This window comes from Panulirus ornatus, chromosome 4, assembly GCF_036320965.1.
Source record: "Panulirus ornatus isolate Po-2019 chromosome 4, ASM3632096v1, whole genome shotgun sequence".
Lineage (NCBI taxonomy): Eukaryota > Metazoa > Arthropoda > Malacostraca > Decapoda > Palinuridae > Panulirus > Panulirus ornatus.
Window position 1 is genome coordinate 68,764,012 of NC_092227.1, and position 22,789 is coordinate 68,786,800.

Here is a 22,789-nt window from a genome sequence, read left to right on the forward strand (position 1 = left end):
GGTATGTATATTTGCGTGTGTGGACGTATGTATATACATGTGTATGGGGGTGGGTTGGGCCATTTCTTTCGTCTGTTTCCTTGCGCTACCTCGCAAACGCGGGAGACAGCGACAAAGCAAAAAAAAAAAAAATAATTATATATGTGTGTGTGTGTGTGTGTGTGTGTGTTTCATTAAACATGACAGCCAGAGTCTGAGTGTGAAAGAATATGGCCTTTGTTGTCTTTTCTTAGCGCTTCCTTGCGCGCGTGCGGGGTAAAGGGGTTGTCATTTCACGTGTGGCGGGGTGGCGATGGAATGAATAAAGGCAGCAAGTATGAATTATTTACATGTGTAAATAATGTGTATATGTCTGTGTATGTATATATATGTATACATTGAAATCTATAGGTATGTATATGTGCCTGTGTGGGCGTGTATGTTTATGCATGTGTATGTGGGTGGGTTGGCCATTCTTTCGTCTGTTTCCTTGCGCTACCTCACTAACGCGGGAGACAGCGACAAAGTATAATAAATAATAATAATAATAATAATATATATATATATATATATATATATATATATATATATATATATATATATATATATATATATATATATATAAGTGATTGGTTCTCAGTGAATGTAGGTTTGCGGCAGGGGTGTGTGATGTCTCCATGGTTGTTTAATTTGTTTATGGATGGGGTTGTTAGGGAGGTGAATGCAAGAGTTTTGGAAAGAGGGGCAAGTATGAAGTCTGTTGGGGATGAGAGAGCTTGGGAAGTGAGTCAGTTGTTGTTCGCTGATGATACAGCGCTGGTGGCTGATTCATGTGAGAAACTGCAGAAGCTGGTGACTGAGTTTGGTAAAGTGTGTGGAAGAAGAAAGTTAAGAGTAAATGTGAATAAGAGCAAGGTTATTAGGTACAGTAGGGTTGAGGGTCAAGTCAATTGGGAGGTAAGTTTGAATGGAGAAAAACTGGAGGAAGTGAAGTGTTTTAGATATCTGGGAGTGGATCTGGCAGCGGATGGAACCATGGAAGCGGAAGTGGATCATAGGGTGGGGGAGGGGGCGAAAATTCTGGGAGCCTTGAAGAATGTGTGGAAGTCGAGAACATTATCTCGGAAAGCAAAAATGGGTATGTTTGAAGGAATAGTGGTTCCAACAATATTGTATGGTTGCGAGGCGTGGGCTATGGATAGAGTTGTGCGCAGGAGGATGGATGTGCTGGAAATGAGATGTTTGAGGACAATGTGTGGTGTGAGGTGGTTTGATTGAGTAAGTAACGTAAGGGTAAGAGAGATGTGTGGAAATAAAAAGAGCGTGGTTGAGAGAGCAGAAGAGGGTGTTTTGAAATGGTTTGGGCATATGGAGAGAATGAGTGAGGAAAGATTGACCAAGAGGATATATGTGTCGGAGGTGGAGGGAACGAGGAGAAGAGGGAGACCAAATTGGAGGTGGAAAGACGGAGTGAAAAAGATTTTGTGTGATCGGGGCCTGAACATGCAGGAGGGTGAAAGGAGGGCAAGGAATAGAGTGAATTGGAGCGATGTGGTATACCGGGGTTGACGTGCTGTCAGTGGATTGAATCAAGGCATGTGAAGCGTCTGGGGTAAACCATGGAAAGCTGTGTAGGTATGTATATTTGCGTGTGTGGACGTATGTATATACATGTGTATGGGGGGGTTGGGCCATTCCTTTCGTCTGTTTCCTTGCGCTACCTCGCAAACGCGGGAGACAGCGACAAAGCAAGGAAAAAAAAAAAAAAAAAAATATATATATATATATATATATATATATATATATATATATATATATATATATATATATATATATTATCCCTGGGGATAGGGGAGAAAGAATACTTCTCACGTATTCCCTGCGTGTCGTAGAAGGCGATTAAAAGGGAAGGGAGCGGGGGGCTGGAAATCCTCCCCTCTCGTTTTTTAATTTTCCAAAAGAAGGAACAGAGAAGGGAGCCAAGTGAGGATATTCCCTGAAAGGCTCAGTCTTCTGTTCTTAACGCTACCTCGCCAACGCGGGAAATGGCGAATAGTATAAAAAAAATATATATATATATATATATATATATATATATATATATATATATATATATATATATATATATATATATCACCATTTCCTGCGTTAGCGATGTAGCGTTCAAGAACAAATGACAGGGCCTTAAAGGTAAGACTCCTCACTTGGCCCCCTTCTCCAACCTTCTTTTGGAAAAGTAAAACTGGTATATATAATATTGCACCAGAAATATAGAACACTGCAACAAGTATTTCATGCTAGTCATGGAGGGCGACTAAGATAGATGGAAGCTGGGCCGGAAATCCTTCCTTCTGGTGCTACTTTCCACAAAAAGAAACAGGACTTAGCCAAGCAAGGATTTTTTTTTTTTTTTTTTTTTTTTTTTTTTTCTAAGGCTCAATCATCTGGTAATGACTTACCCCGCTTATGCAGGAAATGGCAAACACGCTTGACAAAGAAAGACTAACAGTAAGCAATCCAGTTCTTTTACTTAAGGTAAATTTTACAATGAACATACGTAACTTCAGCTGTGCAACTTGGTTCCGTAATCATTTGAGTGAAGCACTGTGACAGTATTCATGGGAAATTGATTGTGATTGTTTGTGATTTGGAGGGTGTCTGTGATTGGCTATGCCAGTGTCCTAACCTAATGCAACGTAAACCACATCGAACCCAAACCAACCTTAACCTCATGTAACCTAATCTTTACTTAACCTAACTTCTTCCAACATCCCCTACCCAAATGCACCCTCAGCCTAACTAAATCCAACCTAATTTAAACTAACCTTATCTAACCAAACGTAGCAGAACTGGACCTAAAAGAAACTTAATCTAAGCACACCCAATTCTAAACTAACCTAACCAAAGTAAACCGGACTTAAACCTACCCTAACCTATAACCAACCCAATTGAAATCCAGCAAACCTTAGCTAAGGTTGCACCAAGCCAAACCCTAACGTAAGCCAAACTTGATTCTAACTTATACCAAATCGAAACTAAGTCTAAGCCCACACCAAACCTAAACCTTACCCAGCCTAACCAAAACATAAACCAAGCCTTAACCTAACCTAAACCTAGCCCTTACGTAAGTAAGCATAGCCTTGCATATTCTTATCCTAACATCAGCTGTACCTAGACCTAAATCAACGTAATCTAACCTGACCTTAAAGAAATTACTCTAACTATACTTATCTAACCTCATTAAGCTTTGATTAAGTTTGCAGAATCCTTAGCTTACCTGATCTAATGTAAACTTAATACAGCTTAATGACTTAATCAGATGCCAGCATAATTCCCTAATCTAAGCTTCACTTTTATTCACTATCTAAACAGAAACAGAACATTATTTAATGATACTGGTGGAAATCAGTACTTCCTGCAGTGATTTCATTCCTTATATATGTATTTTGTTATAATTAAGCTGTTCATGCCATTACCCATCTTTAGTATGATAAAGCCTGTCCTCATCGGTATGACCATTGTCCAAGATGGTACAACTTTTGACCATGACAGTTGGACTTGTATACACCAGTAATATACCTTAAGAGTCGCATTAGAAATCTCCATTCAAGTATCACACCATCATGCTTAACGGTCATAGCATTGCCTGGGTTCAGAAACCAATCATAACCTAGCAGACATGTCTAACCTTGATTCTTTCAATAAACCCAGGGCAGGCGGGGCTGTGGTAGTGTTCCTGGCAGTGATGGTCTTACTTGTAGCCATGGCATCAGTATCAGCAGCCCGTTCCTTTCCTATAGTGAGTATCCCATGCATTACCATTTCCCTGTGGTAAGTAGATAAAATTCCTACTCTTCTGTAGTGCAGTTCGTACATTTACATCTGCTGCTTCAGTATCAGTGAACTGTTGAAGTAATTACCCCACCTCACAGAGCAAGTGTTGTCGTTACTCCTGCTTTCTTTTTATGGTTACTCCCTTGTGGGTTGCTTTCTTTTACTTCTCCTATCCTTTCATTGTTAATTTCTGGATGTAGGTTATCTGGAAACTTTACTTCTTCATAATGAATACACCAGTTATTGTCGCATTACTGTGGTAAGTACACCAGCCTTCATCGCTTCTCCAAGGTAAGAATGTTAATCACTGCTGTTTGTCCAGGGTTTACAGGTTGTAGATTGCACCTGTTGCTGTTATTTGCACTAGTAATATTAGTGGGTGGCAGGCAGCCACCGACTGGGGAGGTACTTTAAAGTGCAAGCACTGCAGCATCTGTTATGTAGCCCCTTTCAGGTCCATATCAGTCCCCCTCCTCTTCCTTCATGCTTCATTCACTTACAAGTTCCTTTTTCTTGTACACGACACTTATAACACGTAACTTATACACATTATTAGCTTTTTCTTCTGACCTTACTTTACAATTTTTTTCAAAATTCATGACAGTACATTCACCACATACTTCTCCAATGCTGATTCAGAGCAACGTCACCAGTCTTCAGAGGTTAGGTATAATCCATGGCCACTTGACTGCCATCATGCAACTGGGATCCACCTCTTTTTCATAGCTGCAGCTCCTAAACCTGGCTCTTTTTCATCCATTTCTGCAACATTTGCATTATTAATCTTGATTTTCCCTCTATTGAACACCACCTGTACACCTCTTCCCCTGATCTGAAGTTGCTTCTCCTTAACACTGTCAGGCATCCAGCTGTAATATTCATCATCATTTCTGTTTTAAGGGAGGAGTTTCTGCCTACGATGGTACAGAAACACCTGTTGCTTTCTGCTTAGATCTTTGTTAGTCTCATAACGTTGATCCCACGTGGCTCAAAATCTCTACCTTTTCCAAGTATTACTTTGCTTTTGTGTTAAGTCCCCCCCTCCTCATTCATCCAGTTATGCCTAACTTGGTAGATCCTGGTGGAGCAGAGGGATTGGTTTCACACCCTACCTGAGTTCCTGACCATCACAACCACTCCTCCAGAACATGACTTTTTTTTTTGTTTTACTTCTCAGTGCCCCATCTTTAGGGTCATTTGATAACAATCTTATTTCTACTGAGTTTGATTTGACACTTTTTTTACTTCTCAGTGCCCCATCTTTAGGGTCATTTGATAACAATCTTATTTCTACTGAGTTTGATTTGACACTTTCGTCCTTTATTCCCACCCCCTGGAAATGCTGTTTGGTTAACTTTCCTTAGGGTACCAATTCTTTAGCCAGAATGCCTTGTGTTGTGGTGAATGCATAAGCAGAAGTTTTCTTACCAGGTTGAAGTCCTGAGTTGTGATTTTATTGTTCCTGTTATGTATTGCCTCTTGCATCAAGAACAGTGCGTGCATACCAAATCATGAAATTCTTCCCTAACTCTGAAACTCACTCAGCAATCATTTCAGCTTGAAATCATTGTGGGGCTGTTTTTTGCAAAATTAAGCACACTTTCATTAAAAGAAAGTCTCTTAGTCTATTGACTACTTTTCTACTGACCGAACTTTTTGGTTTTTATTATGATTTTTGATTGATCGCCATTTCATGCATTAAGAGGTTGCGCCAGGAAACAGACGAAGAAAGAGACATCCACTCTCATACACTCTCATGGACATATATGCACAATACACACACACACACACACACACACACACACACACACACACACACACTCACATTATATTTATTTTTTATTTTCTTTTTATTATACTTTGTTGCTGTCTCCCACATTAGCGAGGTAGCACAAGGAAACAGACGAAAGAAGGGCCCAACCCACCCACATACAGATGCATATACATACACGTCCACACACCCACATATACATACCTATACATTTCAATGTATACATATATATACTTACACAGACATGTATATATATACACATGTGCATAATTCATACTTGCAGCCTTTATTCATTCCTGTCGCCACCCCGCCACACATGAAATGACAACCCCCTGCACGTGCGCAAGGTAGCGCTAAGAAAAGACAGCAAAGGCCACACTCATTCACACTCAGTCTCTAGCTGCCATGTATAATGCACCGAAACCACAGCTCCCTTTCCACATCCAGGCCCCACAAAACTTTCCATGGTTTACCCCAGACACTTCACATGCCCTGGTTCAATCCATTGACAGCACGTCGACCCCAGTATACCACATCGTTCCAATTCACTCTATTCCTTGCACGCCGTTCACCCTCCTGCATGTTCAGGCCCAGATCACTCAAAATCTTTTTCACTCCATCTTTCCACCTCCAATTTGGTCTCCCACTTCTCCTCGTTCCCTCCACCTCTGACACATATATCCTCTTGGTCAATCTTTCCTCACTCATTCTCTCCATGTGACCAAACCATTTCAATACACCCTCTTCTGCTCTCTCAACCACACTCCTTTTATTACCACACATCTCTCTTACCCTTTCATTACTTACTCAATCAAACCAACTCACACCACATAATGTCCTCAAACATCTGATTTCCAACACATCCACCTTCCTCCACACAACCCTATCTATAGCCCAGTTCACTTTGTTCCGTGCATGCCTTTCTTCCTCCTCCATGATCTGGCCCTAATCACTCCAAATCTTTTTCGCTCCATCTTTCCAACTCCAATTTGGTCTCCCTTTTCTCCTTGTTCCCTTCACTTCTAACACACATATCTTCTTTGTCAACCTTTCCTCACTCATTTTCTCCATATATCTAAACCATTTCAACACACTTTCCTCTGCTCTCTCAACCACACTCCTTTAATTACCACACGTTTTTCTACCTTCTCATTACTCACTCGAATCAAACCATGTCACACCACATGGGGTCCTCAAACATTTCATTTCCAACCCATCCGCCCTCCTCCGCACAACCCTTGCAACCATATTATATTGTTGGAAGTACTATTCCTTCAAACATACCCATTTTTGTTTTCCAAGATAATGTTCTCTATTTTCACAAATTCTTCATCACTCTCTGAACCTTTGCCCCTTCTCCTCCCCTACCATATGACTCATTTCTGCTTCCATGTTTCCATACACCTACAAGTCCACTTCCAGATATCTAAAACACTTCACTTCCTCCAGTTTTTCTCCATTCAAACATACATCCCGACTTAATTGTCCCTCAATGCTGTTGAACATAATAACCTTGCTTTTATTTACATTTACTCTGAACTTTCTCCTTTCACACATACTTTTAAACTCATTCAACAACATCTGCAGTTTCTCGCTCAAATCAGCCACCAGTGCTGTATTATTGGCGAACAACAACTGACTCACTTCCCAAGCCCTCTCATCCCCAACAGACTGCATACTTACCTTTCTCTCCAAAACTCTTACATTTGCCCTTTTCACCACCCCATCCAAAAACAAATTAAACAACCGTGGTGATATCACACACCTTTGCCACAGACCGGCCTTCACTAGGAACCAATCACTCTCCTCACTTCCTACTCATACTCAAACCTTACATCCTTGATAAAAACTTCTCTGCTTATAGCGGTTTACCTCCCACACCATATAGTCTTAAGACCCTCCACAAAGCATCTCTATCAACCTTATCATGTGCCTTCTTCAGATCCATGAATGCCACACACAAGTCCACCTGTTTTTCTAAGTATTTCTCACACACATTCTTCAAAGCAAACGCATGATGCACACATCCTCTACCACTTTTGAAACCACACTGCTCTTCCCCAATCTGTTTCTCTGTACCTGCCTTCACCTTCTCCATCAATACCCTCTTATATGATTTTCAAGGTGTACTCGACAAACTTATACCTTTATACAGTGGCACTATGCATGCATTCCTCAAATCCTCAGACACCTCACCAAGATCTATACATACACCGAATACCCTTACCAAACAATCAACAACACAGTCACTCCCTTTCTTCATAAATTCAACTGCAGTACTATCCACTCCCACTGCCTTGCCAGATTTCTTCTTCTGTAAGGCTTTCACTATCTCTTCTCCTTTCACTAAACCACTCTCCCTTTTTCTCTCACCTCGCATTCCACCCCCAGCTAGACACTCTACATCTGCCACTCTATTCTTCAAAATACTCACTGTATTTGTTCCTCACTCCATCACTTCCTGTTATCACTTCCCCTTTCCTCCCTTCACCATTGTCCCCATTTGACCTCTCATTTTTTGCATATCATTACCTCTTTCCAAAACTACTTTTTATCCTCATTAAAGTTTAATGATAATTTCTCACCCCAATTTTCATTTCCCTTCTTTTTCAACTCCTGCACCTTCCTCTTGACTTCCTGCTGCTTTCTCTCATACATCTCCCAATGATTTTCACTCCTTCGTGTAAGCACTGCCCAAAACCTATCTTTTCTCTTTCACTGGCAACTTTACTTCTTCATCCCACCAGTCACTACCCTTTTTAATCAGCCCACCTCCCACTTTTCGCATGCCACATGCATCTCTTACATATGCCACCACTCCCATTCCTCACCCACTTTCTCACTTAATTTGCTCTCACTTTTTGCCAATCTACACTCAGTGTCTCCTGATATTTCTTCAGACAATTCCTCATTCCAAGCTCGATTACTATCACCTCTCTCATCATCCCATTGTTGTCTCTTCTTTTTTGAAAACCTCGACAAATCTGTACCCTCGTCTCCACAAGTTAGTGATTGGACATCCCACTAGCATTGGACATCCCACTCTCAGCATATTTGTGTTCAAAAGTCTCTCATTTGCGTGCCTATCAATTATTACATAATCTAATAATGCCCACTGATCATAGCTCATACTCACATACCTATACTTGGGTATATTTCATTTTAAACTAGGTTTTTCCAATCACCAGTCTTTTCTTAGCATGCAATTTCACAAGCTCTTCACCTTTTCCATTCATAACACTGAATAACCCATGCACCCCAATTATATCCCAAACTGCCACATTACTTACCTTCAAATCTAAATCACCCATCATTTATACATAGTCCCTTACACAAAGCTACTGATACACTCGCTCAGCTGCTCCCAAAACACATGCCTTTCATGATCTTTCTTCTCTCGCCATCCACTTTCAGTTTTACCCACAACAATCTAGAATTTACTTTCCTGCACTCGTGTTACACACTCCTACAACCTCTGCTTCAGGATTAGTGCTATTCCTTTCTTATCTCTTGTCCTCTCACTAATCAGTGACTGTACTCCCAAGACATTTTCAAACCATTCTTCCCCTTTACTGTTAAGCTTCATTTCACTCAGAGCCAGAACATCCAGGTTTCTTTCCTCAAACATACTACCTATCTCTCTTCTCCTATCATCTTGGTTACATCTCCATTTGAGCCTTCAAGGAGGATGAGCACTCCCCACTTGACTCCTTCCTCTGTTTCCTCTTTTAGAAATTTAAATACAAAAAGGGGAGGGTTTCCAGCCCCCTGCTACTGCCCCCTTTAGTCTCCTACAACATGTGGGGAACATGGAGGTAGAATTCTTTCTCCCCTACACAACAGTTTCTGTAATTCAGCCATTCTTCTCTTACATGCCAATCAGTATTGCTAACTCTTCAACTGATGAAGCCACTCTTTTTGGTATTTCAATTTACTTTAACTCAACTTTGGATTGGATGATTTAACATCTAATTCTTCACCTCCATCTCCTTCCCCTGACACTATGCCATCTCCAGTATTCTGCTCGTATAGGGTCTCCCAATTACTCTCCCAGCTTAAGGTAGATAAGGCATGTGGCTCAGATAGCATATCTCATACAGTTCTAAGGTGGTGTGCCTCAGAGATAGCACCAGTCCTAACTTGCCTATGTCACCTCTGTCTAAAAACTTCGACTTTTCTTTCCACTTGGAAGCGCTCTTTGTTGCAGCCTACTCCTAAAAGAGGGGACTGCTCTAGCCCATTTAGCTATTACAACACTGCTCTCTCTTATGCTATCTCCAGAATTTACGAGTTTCAAAACTTTCCTAAACTCTCACTTTCTCAGACAAGAAGTACATTACTGTTTTTTAAGATCATTAGTATGGATTTTGCAATGCTATTTCTACAAGTGATCTCTGATGTAAGTCACCTCTGGTCCTCCTCTCTCAGGGATTATGGTGAAACTTTTCTCATGGTCCTCAACATCTCCTAAGCATTTGACAGGTTGTGGCCTAAATCTTACCTTTCTGTCTCTTTTCTCTAATGCATGATTTCCTCTCTAGCATTCCATTTTAGTTGTCCATGGAGCGACGTACCCTTCCTGTCCTATCATTAGTGGTGTTTCTAAAGGCTGTCATATCACCTACTCTCTTTTTACTCTCAGTGAATGATCACCTTTTTCCTTCTTACTCAATATACTCTTATGTTAACGATCTCACTCTACCTATTTCACCTCACTTTTCCTCCTCTCCTCCCTTTTATATCTGTTCTCTTTCTCATACTGATCATATTTCGTCTCAGTTCATTCAGCATCTTACAGTGGGAAAGCAGTACATTTGTTAAATATACCCATGCTAAAATGCAATTTTTTCTCATATCTTTATCTAAGAATCATTTGTTTACCTCATTTCAGTTTTAAAACACCAGAATTCAACACTGTAATACAAAAACATGTTTGGCATGATGATATCATCAACTCTATACTGGTAACCCATGTAATCATCATCACAAAGTCTCCTTTATTTTTATTATAATTAGCTATTTCATGTTTGCAGGGGTTTTATTTCTCCAAATATTGTTCATATGTATGGGATGGCTCATTCTGTCCCTCTCCTTCTTTTTAACTAGAGTGGAATCAAAAGCCTTCCATCTCATCATTATGTTATCATTTCCCTTCAACCTACCCTCTTTATATGCTGTGATGTTGTTACTTTCTCTATTCTTTTGGTAATGTTTTGGCCATTGTTCTTGTCAGCTGTCTGCATGCGTTCCCACCTCTCAGGTTTGGATCTATAGCACAAGTTTGGCTGCTGCTTCCCAGTTTTTGTGTGGAGACCTACTCGAGGATTGGCTGTTATGATACCTTCTTCCCTCAGACAGCTAAGCTGTGGTATACTCTTCCTTCTTTTGTCTTCCCCTCTTCATGTAACCTTTAAGAGTCAGGTCAACATAAACCTGCAGAGCCCTGATTAATTTCTTTCATTTTATTTTATTTTTCCTTTCACCCAAAATGGCTTTGCTTGGGACGTATTCTGCTCATTCCATGTCGGTCACTATCAAAAAGAAAAGTATATCTGTCACTGCTGTTTGCCCATATTACTTATGGCAACCATTGCTGCTTAACTACAATAACTGCAACAGTGATTGATGTGTGCCCATGGTAAGTACATTAGATATGCAATATTTTCCAGTGGTGAGTGCATCAGATATTCTGCTACTTTTTCATGGTAAGTATATCATATATTCTGTTACTCTTCTTCGATAAGTACACCATAAAGCCAATTACTGTCTTGTTAGTGCACCAGATACTCCACTACTTTCCCATGCAACCAGTTTTCCCATGGTAAGTATGGTAAGTACATTAGGTATACTGTGACTTCCATGATAAGTGTAGTAGCAAGTGTTTCATTCCAAGGTAAATATGCTAACTTCTTCCTGCTTTTATACTAAAAAGAGTATACTCACTAATACATGACTCAAACATAATAACAGGTTCCATATAAGGCAGTGTGTTTGTGCTGAGCAGATGCTGCTCAGCAGATGATTACCCTTATGTCTGCTGAACAAATGGTGCCAAACACGTGAGTATAGAAGTAGCATTGTCATAACTTTACAGATGCATACGTTAAAAAGCTCGTTTAGAACCATAAGTACTGATATAAGTTGAAGAAAATGAAAGAGTAAGTTTCTTAAAGGGTGATGCAACCAGCTTTGTAGGTAAGTCAAGTAACAATGAGATTATGAAGTAAATAAATGGATTGAGAGATTAGTATCATAAGTTGATTGGTATTGAGATTGCCATGTAAATAAAAAGATTTTGTAATTAGAAATGTAAATCAAGTGGCTGTGAAATTAGCAAAGAAAAAAGTTTAGGAAATTGGAAACTGATTTGACTGTGATCTTTGATGAGATTGACTGGGATCAGTGATAAGGCTGACTTTGATTAGTGATAAGTTTGACTGGGATCAGTGATAAGTCTGACTTTGACCAGTCATAGGTTTGACTTGGATCAGTGATAAGTTTGACTGGGATAAGTTTGAATTGAATCTGTGATGTTTGACTGGGGTCATTGGTAAGTCTGACTTGGGTCAGCCATAAGTTTGATAGGAGTCACTGATAAGTTCTACTGTTATCAGTGGTAAGTTTGACATTTGTTCTTATATTTTTCTCACACTATTAACCTCCTCCTAAAACATCTTTTTCTCCCTGGAGTTTTCTGATGCTCATCCATTTACCTTCCTCTTGACCTTTGCTGCTTTCTCTTTAATTCCCTGTAATTAGCATCCATATGTCTCTCTTTTCCTGTTCACTGGCAATTTAACTTCATCCCACCTCTCATTAGATAGAATTGATTAGATGTATATGTATATGTCGGGCAACATGCTTTTAATGAACTGACCCAGGGCATTTGAGGTAGTCAAGGTAAACCATGGAATAGTTGGTGGAGCTTGACTGTGGATATTTTGCTGTGGTTTCAGCACAATGTGCATGACAACTAGAGAATAGATGTGTACAAATGAACCATTGTATGTTTCTGATGCTTCCTTGTTGAGGTGGGAGAAGCAAATATTAAAAAAAAATTCTCTCTGTAAATCATGATTATATCCCTATATTAAGAAAGAGTAACTATGCAGCTTAAATTAACAAACACATTGATAGAAATGCCATGAAGACAAATACATTTCATTAATTTTTGGGAAGAATATAATGGTTTGCAGGACAATTTGAACTTAAGAATGTAGCTGCTGCATCTTCTTTAGGGTGTTTCCTGTGTTACACATCATTCACAGCTGACAGCTCATGTTTGTATCTTCCATCTTAATGAAATGAAACAACACATTTACAAAAGATGAATCATAAATTGTACCACACCCAGAATGAGGAAGTTATTAAAACCAACCCTTTTGACCGTATTGATGGCACCCATATGGTGATTGTTAGGAGAGGAAATTGGCAGACATTTTATTACTGCAATCGATTAAAGTAACACACGTTATGAAAGAAGGAGTAACAACATACAGTGTCTTCCTTTCTTTATGTGAGGATATTGCAGATCTCCTGAGAATGATAAGTTCGGGACATTACATCCAGATAATTCCAGTCAAGATGCGATGAAAATATGTGTGTTAAGGTAAAGTTTCAGATAATCTCTACAAAAAAAAAAAATTACTGGAGGCAGCCGGACATGTTTCTTATATGAAAAACAAAACATTTCAATGAAACAAGGCTCGGTGCATTATACATGACAGCTAGAGACTGAGTGTGAACGAATGTGGCCTTTGTTGTCTTTTCCTAGCACTACCACGCGCGCGTGCGGGGGGGTAGGGGGGTTGTCATTTCATGTGTGGCGGGGTGGCGATGGGAATGAATAAAGGCAGCAAGTATGAATTATGTACATGTGTATATATGTATATGTCTGTGTATGTATATATATGTATACATTGAAATGTATAGGTACGTATATGTGCGTGTCTGGACATGTATGTACATACATGTGTATGTGAGTGGGTTGGGCCATGCTTTCCATGTTTCCTCCTTGTGCTATCTTGCGAACGCGGGAGACAGCGACAAAGTATGAAATGATATATATATATATATATATATATATATATGTAAATAATATATATATATATATATATATATATATATATATTATTTTTTTTTTTATTATACTTTGTCGCTGTCTCCCGCGTTTGCGAGGTAGCGCAAGGAAACAGACGAAAGAAATGGCCCAACCCCCCCCCCATACACATGTATATACATACGTCCACACACGCAAATATACATACCTACACAGCTTTCCATGGTTTACCCCAGACGCCTCACATGCCCTGATTCAATCCACTGACAGCACGTCAACCCCGGTATACCACATCGCTCCAATTCACTCTATTCCTTGCCCTCCTTTCACCCTCCTGCATGTTCAGGCCCCGATCACACAAAATCTTTTTCACTCCATCTTTCCACCTCCAATTTGGTCTCCCTCTTCTCCTTGTTCCCTCCACCTCCGACACATATATCCTCTTGGTCAATCTTTCCTCACTCATCCTCTCCATGTGCCCAAACCACTTCAAAACACCCTCTTCTGCTCTCTCAACCACGCTCTTTTTATTTCCACACATCACTCTTACCCTTACGTTACTCACTCGATCAAACCACCTCACACCACACATTGTCCTCAAACATCTCATTTCCAGCACATCCATCCTCCTGCGCACAACTCTATCCATAGCCCACGCCTCGCAACCATACAACATTGTTGGAACCACTATTCCTTCAAACATACCCATTTTTGCTTTCCGAGATAATGTTCTCGACTTCCACACATTCTTCAAGGCACCCAGGATTTTCGCCCCCTCCCCCACCCTATGATCCACTTCTGCTTCCATGGTTCCATCCGCTGCCAGATCCACTCCCAGATATCTAAAACACTTCACTTCCTCCAGCTTTTCTCCATTCAAACTCACCTCCCAATTGACTTGACCCTCAACCCTACTGTACCTAATAACCTTGCTCTTATTCACATTTACTCTTAACTTTCTTCTTCCTCACACTTTTCCAAACTCAGTCACCAGCTTCTGCAGTTTCTCACATGAATCAGCCACCAGTGCTGTATCATCAGCGAACAACAACTGACTCACTTCCCAAGCTCTCTCATCCCCAACAGACTTCATACTTGCCCCTCTTTCCAAAACTCTTGCATTTACCTCCCTAACAACCCCATCCATAAACAAATTAAACAACCATGGAGACATCACACACCCCTGCCGCAAACCTACATTCACTGAGAACCAATCACTTTCCTCTCTTCCTACACGTACACATGCCTTACATCCTCGATAAAAACTTTTCACTGCTTCTAACAACTTTCCTCCCACACCATATATTCTTAATACCTTCCACAGAGCATCTCTATCAACTCTATCATATGCCTTCTCCAGATCCATAAATGCTACATACAAATCCATTTGCTTTTCTAAGTATTTCTCACATACATTCTTCAAAGCAAACACCTGATCCACACATCCTCTACCACTTCTGAAACCACACTGCTCTTCCCCAATCTGATGCTCTGTACATGCCTTCACCCTCTCAATCAATACCCTCCCATATAATTACCAGGAATACTCAACAAACTTATACCTCTGTAATTTGAGCACTCACTCTTATCCCCTTTGCCTTTGTACAATGGCACTATGCACGCATTCCGCCAATCCTCAGGCACCTCACCATGAGTCATACATACATTAAATAACCTTACCAACCAGTCAACAATACAGTCACCCCCTTTTTTAATAAATTCCACTGCAATACCATCCAAACCTGCTGCCTTGCCGGCTTTCATCTTCCGCAAAGCTTTCACTACCTCTTCTCTGTTTACCAAATCATTTTCCCTACCCCTCTCACTTTGCACACCACCTCGACCAAAACACCCTATATCTGCCACTCTATCATCAAACACATTCAACAAACCTTCAAAATACTCACTCCATCTCCTTCTCACATCACCACTACTTGTTATCACCTCCCATTTGCGCCCTTCACTGAAGTTCCCATTTGCTCCCTTGTCTTACGCACTTTATTTCCCTCCTTCCAGAACATCTTTTTATTCTCCCTAAAATTTAATGATACTCTCTCACCCCAACTCTCATTTGCCCTCTTTTTCACCTCTTGCACCTTTCTCTTGACCTCCTGTCTCTTTCTTTTATACATCTCTTTTAGTCGCCTTCTACGACATGCAGGGAATACATGGGAAGTATTCTTTCTCCCCTATCCCCAGGGATAATATATATATATATATATATATATATATATATATATATATATATATATATATATATATATATATATATAAATTATCCCTGGGGATAGGGGAGAAAGAATACTTCCCACGTATTCCTGCGTATCGTAGAAGGCGACTAAAAGGGAAGCCAGCGGGGGGCTGGAAATCCTCCCCTCTCATTTTTTTTTTTTGATTTTCCAAAAGAAGGAACAGAGAAGGGGGCCAGGTGAGGATATTCCCTCAAAGGCCCAGTCCTCTGTCTTAACGCTACCTCGCTAACGCGGGAAATGGCGAATAGTATGAAAGAAAGAAATATATATATATATATATATATATATATATATATATATATATATATATATATATATATATATATATTTTTTTTTTTTTTTTTTTTTTTTTATACTTTGTCGCTGTCTCCCGCTTTGCGAGGTAGCGCAAGGAAAACAGACGAAAGAAATGGCCCAACCCCCCCATACACATGTACATACACACGTCCACACACGCAAATATACATACCTACACAGCTTCCATGGTTTACCCCAGACGCTTCAACATGCCTTGATTCAATCCACTGACAGCACGTCAACCCCTGTATACCACATCGTCCAATTCACTCTATTCCTTGCCCTCCTTTCACCCTCCTGCATGTTCAGGCCCCGATCACACAAAATCCTTTTCAAATCCATCTTTCCACCCCCAATTTGGTCTCCCTCTTCTCCTCGTTCCCTCCACCTCCGACACATATATCCTCTTGGTCAATCTTTCCTCACTCATTCTCTCCATGTGCCCAAACCATTTCAAAACACCCTCTTCTGCTCTCTCAACACGCTCTTTTTATTTCCACACATCTTTTCTTACCCTTACATTACTTACTCGATCAAACCACCTCACACCACACATTGTCCTCAAACATCTCATTTCCAGCACTTCACCCTCCTGCGCACAACTCTATCCATAGCCACGCCTCGCAACCATACAACATTGTTGGAACCACTATTCCTTCAAACTACCCATTTTTGCTTTCCGAGATAATGTTCTCGACTTCCAAACATTCTTCAGGCTCCCAGGATTTTCGCCCCCTCCCCCACCCTATGATTCACTTCCGCTTCCATGGTTCCATCCGCTGACAGATCCACTCCCAGATATCTAAAACACTTCACTTCCTCCAGTTTTTCTCCATTCAAACTTACCTCCCAATTGACTTAACCCTCAACCCTACTGTACCTAATAACCTTGCTCTTATTCACATTTACTCTTAACTTTCATCTTTCACACACTTTACCAAACTCAGTCACCAGCCTCTGCAGCTTCTCACATGAATCAGCCACCAGCGCTGTATAATCAGCGAACAACAACTGACTCACTTCCCAAGCTCTCTTATCCCCAACAGACTTCATACTTGCACCTCTTTCCAAAACTCTTGCATTTTACCTCCCTAACAACCCCATCCATAAACAAATTAAACAACCATGGAGACATCACACACCCCTGCCGCAAACATACATTCACTGAGAACCAATCACTTTCCTCTCTTCCTACACGTACACATGCCTTACATCCTCGATAAAAACTTTTCACTGCTTCTAACAACTTGCCTCCCAACCATATATTCTTAATACCTTCCACAGAGCATCTCTATCAACTCTATCATATGCCTTCTCCAGATCCATAAATGCTACATAAAAAATCCATTTGCTTTTCTAAGTATTTCTCACATACATTCTTCAAAGCAAACACCTGATCCCCCACATCCTCTACCACTTCTGAAACCACACTGCTCTTCCCCAATCTGATGCTCTGTACATGCCTTCACCCTCTCAATCAATACCCTCCCATATAATTTGCCAGGAATACTCAACAAACTTATACCTCTGTAATTTGAGCACTCACTCTTATCCCCTTTGCTTTGTACAATGGCACTATGCACGCATTCCGCCAATCCTCAGGCACCTCACCATGAGTCATACATACATTAAATAACCTTACCAACCAGTCAACAATACAGTCACCCCCTTTTTTAATAAATTCCACTGCAATCCCATCCAAACCTGCTGCCTTGCCGGCTTTCATCTTCCGCAAAGCTTTCACTACCTCTTCTCTGTTTACCAATCATTTTCCCTAACCCTCGCACTTTGCACACCACCTCGACCAAAACACCCTATATCTGCCACTCTATCATCAAACACATTCAACAAACCTTCAAATATACTCACTCCATCTCCTTCTCACATCACCACTACTTGTTATCACCTCCCATTTGCGCCCTTCACTGAAGTTCCCATTTGCTCCCTTGTCTTACACACTTTATTTACCTCCTTCCAGAACATCTTTTTATTCTCCCTAAAATTTAATGATACTCTCTCACCCCAACTCTCATTTGCCCTTTTTTTCACCTCTTGCACCTTTCTCTTGACCTCCTGTCTCTTTTCTTTTATACGTCTCCCACTCAATTTCATTTTTTCCCTGCAAAAATCTCCAAATGCCTCTCTCTTCTCTTTCACTATACTCTTACTTCTTCATCCCACCACTCACTACCCTTTCAAATCAACCCACCTCCCACTCTTTCATGCCACAAGCATCTTTTGCGCAATCCATCACTGATTCCCTAAATACATCCCATTCCTCCCCCACTCCCCTTACTTCCATTGTTGAGGGAATAATTGGTATACATGGGGTGTTCAGTGTTGTAAATGGAAATGGTGAAGAGCTTGTAGATTTATGTGCTGAAAAAGGACTGATGATTGGGAATACTAGTTTAAAAGCGAGATATACATAAGTATACTTATGTAAGTAGGAGAGATGGCCAGAGAGCGTTATTGGATTACGTGTTAATTGACAGGCGCGCGAAGAGAGACTTTTGGATGTTAATGTGCTGAGAGGTGCAACTGGAGGGATGTCTGATCATTATCTTGTGGAGGCTAAGGTGAAGATTTGTATGGGTTTTCAGAAAAGAAGAGTGAATGTTGGGGTGAAGAGGGTGGTGAGAGTAAGTGAGCTTGGAAGGAGACTTGTGTGAGGAAGTACCAGGAGAGACTGAGTACGGAATGGAAAAAGGTGAGAACAATGGAAGATATATATATATATATATTATATTATATATTTATTTTTTTTTTTTTGCGCTGTCTCCCGCATTTGCGAGGTAGCGTAAGGAACAGACAAAAGAAATGGCCCAACCCACCCCCCTTACACATGTATATACATACGTCCACACACGCAAATATACATACCTACACAGCTTTCCATGGTTTACCCCAGACGCTTCACATGCCTTGATTCAATCCACTGACAGCACGTCAACCCCGGTATACCACATTGCTCCAATTCACTCTATTCCTTGCCCTCCTTTCACCCTCCTGCATGTTCAGGCCCCGATCACACAGAATCTTTTTCACTCCAACTTCCCCCTCCAATTTGGTCTCCCTCTTCTCGTTCCCTCCACCTCCGACACATATATCCTCTTGGTCAATCTTTCCTCACTCATTCTCTCCATGTGCCCAAACCATTTCAAACACCCTCTTCTGCTTCTCTCAACCACGCTCTTTTTATTTCCACACATCTCTCTTACCCTTACGTTACTTACTCGATCAAACCACCTCACACCACACATTGTCCTCAAACATCTCATTTCCAGCACATCCACCCTCCTGCACACAACTCTATCCATAGCCCACGCCTCGCAACCATACAACATTGTTGGAACCACTATTCCTTCAAACATACCCATTTTTGCTTTCCGAGATAATGTTCTCGACTTCCACACATTCTTCAAGGCTCCCAGGATTTTCGCCCCCTCCCCCACCCTATGATTCCCTTCCGCTTCCATGGTTCCATCCGCTGCCAGATCCACTCCCAGATCTCTAAAACACTTTACTTCCTCCAGTTTTTCTCCATTCAAACTTACCTCCCAATTGACTTGACCCTCAACCCTACTGTTCCTAATAACCTTGCTCTTATTCACATTTACTCTTAACTTTCTTCTTTCACACACTTTACCAAACTCAGTCACCAGCTTCTGCAGTTTCTCACATGAATCAGCCACCAGCGCTGTATCATCAGCGAACAACAACTGACTCACTTCCCAAGCTCTCTCATCCACAACAGACTTCATACCTGCCCCTCTTTCCAAAATTCTTGCATTCACCTCCCTAACAACCCTATCCATAAACAAATTAAACAACCATGGAGACATCACACACCCCTGCCGCAAACCTACATTCACTGAGAACCAATCACTTTCCTCTCTTCCTACACGTACACATTCCTTACATCCTCGATAAAAACTTTTCACTGCTTCTAGCAACTTGCCACCCACACCATATATTCTTAATACCTTCCACAGAGCATCTCTATCAACTCTATCATATGCCTTCTCCAGATCCATAAATGCTACATACAAATCCATTTGCTTTTCTAAGTATTTCTCACATACATTCTTCAAAGCAAACACCTGATCCACACATCCTCTACCACTTCTGAAACCACACTGCTCTTCCCCAATCTGATTCTCTGTACATGCCTTCACCCTCTCAATCAATACCCTCCCATATAATTCACCAGGAATACTCAACAAACTTATACCTCTGTAATTTGAGCACTCCCTCTTATCCCCTTTGCCTTTGTACAATGGCACTATGCATGCATTCCGCCAATCCTCAGGCACCTCATCATGAGTCATGCATACATTAAATAACCTTACCAACCAGTCCATAATACAGTCACCCCCTTTTTTAATAAATTCCACTGCAATACCATCCAAACCTGCAGCCTTGCCGGCTTTCATCTTCCGCAAAGCTTTTACTACCTCTTCTCTGTTTACCAAATCATTTTCCCTAACCCTCTCACTTTGCACACCACCTCGACCAAAACACCCTATATCTGCCACTCTATCATCAAACACATTCAACAAACCTTCAAAATACTCAATCCATCTCCTTCTCACATTACCACTACTTGTTATCACCTCCTCATTAGCGCCCTTCACTGAAGTTCCCATTTGCTCCCTTGTCTTACGCACTTTATTTCCCTCCTTCCAGAACATCTTTTTATTCTCCCTAAAATTTAATGATACTCTCTCACCCCAACTCTCATTTGCCCTCTTTTTCACCTCTTGCACCTTTCTCTTGACCTCCTGTCTCTTTCTTTTATACATCTCTTTTAGTCGCCTTCTACGACATGCAGGGAATACATGGGAAGTATTCTTTCTCCCCTATCCCCAGGGATAATATATATATATATATATATATATATATATATATATATATATATATATATATATATATATATATATATATAAATTATCCCTGGGGATAGGGGAGAAAGAATACTTCCCACGTATTCCCTGCGTATCGTAGAAGGCGACTAAAAGGGAAGCCAGCGGGGGGCTGGAAATCCTCCCCTCTCATTTTTTTTTTTTGATTTTCCAAAAGAAGGAACAGAGAAGGGGGCCAGGTGAGGATATTCCCTCAAAGGCCCAGTCCTCTGTTCTTAACGCTACCTCGCTAACGCGGGAAATGGCGAATAGTATGAAAGAAAGAAATATATATATATATATATATATATATATATATATATATATATATATATATATATATATATATATATTTTTTTTTTTTTTTTTTTTTTTTTTTATACTTTGTCGCTGTCTCCCGCGTTTGCGAGGTAGCGCAAGGAAACAGACGAAAGAAATGGCCCAACCCCCCCCATACACATGTACATACACACGTCCACACACGCAAATATACATACCTACACAGCTTCCATGGTTTACCCCAGACGCTTCACATGCCTTGATTCAATCCACTGACAGCACGTCAACCCCTGTATACCACATCGCTCCAATTCACTCTATTCCTTGCCCTCCTTTCACCCTCCTGCATGTTCAGGCCCCGATCACACAAAATCCTTTTCACTCCATCTTTCCACCTCCAATTTGGTCTCCCTCTTCTCCTCGTTCCCTCCACCTCCGACACATATATCCTCTTGGTCAATCTTTCCTCACTCATTCTCTCCATGTGCCCAAACCATTTCAAAACACCCTCTTCTGCTCTCTCAACCACGCTCTTTTTATTTCCACACATCTCTCTTACCCTTACGTTACTTACTCGATCAAACCACCTCACACCACACATTGTCCTCAAACATCTCATTTCCAGCACATCCACCCTCCTGCGCACAACTCTATCCATAGCCCACGCCTCGCAACCATACAACATTGTTGGAACCACTATTCCTTCAAACATACCCATTTTTGCTTTCCGAGATAATGTTCTCGACTTCCACACATTCTTCAAGGCTCCCAGGATTTTCGCCCCCTCCCCCACCCTATGATCACTTCCGCTTCCATGGTTCCATCCGCTGACAGATCCACTCCCAGATATCTAAAACACTTCACTTCCTCCAGTTTTTCTCCATTCAAACTCACCTCCCAATTGACTTGACCCTCAACCCTACTGTACCTAATAACCTTGCTCTTATTCACATTTACTCTTAACTTTCATCTTTCACACACTTTACCAAACTCAGTCACCAGCTTCTGCAGTTTCTCACATGAATCAGCCACCAGCGCTGTATCATCAGCGAACAACAACTGACTCACTTCCCAAGCTCTCTTATCCCCAACAGACTTCATACTTGCACCTCTTTCCAAAACTCTTGCATTTACCTCCCTAACAACCCCATCCATAAACAAATTAAACAACCATGGAGACATCACACACCCCTGCCGCAAACCTACATTCACTGAGAACCAATCACTTTCCTCTCTTCCTACACGTACACATGCCTTACATCCTCGATAAAAACTTTTCACTGCTTCTAACAACTTGCCTCCCACACCATATATTCTTAATACCTTCCACAGAGCATCTCTATCAACTCTATCATATGCCTTCTCCAGATCCATAAATGCTACATACAAATCCATTTGCTTTTCTAAGTATTTC

The 22,789-nt window shown here is 40.9% G+C and overlaps 1 protein-coding gene across 1 annotated transcript in view; it reads left to right on the forward strand.

Moving 5' to 3' along the window:
• Positions 1-22,789, forward strand: part of Ac3 (Adenylate cyclase 3) — a 241,859-nt gene that overhangs the window by 106,196 nt on the left and 112,874 nt on the right. Inside the window, exon 11 of the mRNA XM_071691805.1 lies at positions 3,691-3,778. Coding sequence (XP_071547906.1) covers positions 3,691-3,778 — 88 coding nt within the window. The remainder of the gene's footprint in view (positions 1-3,690; positions 3,779-22,789) is intronic.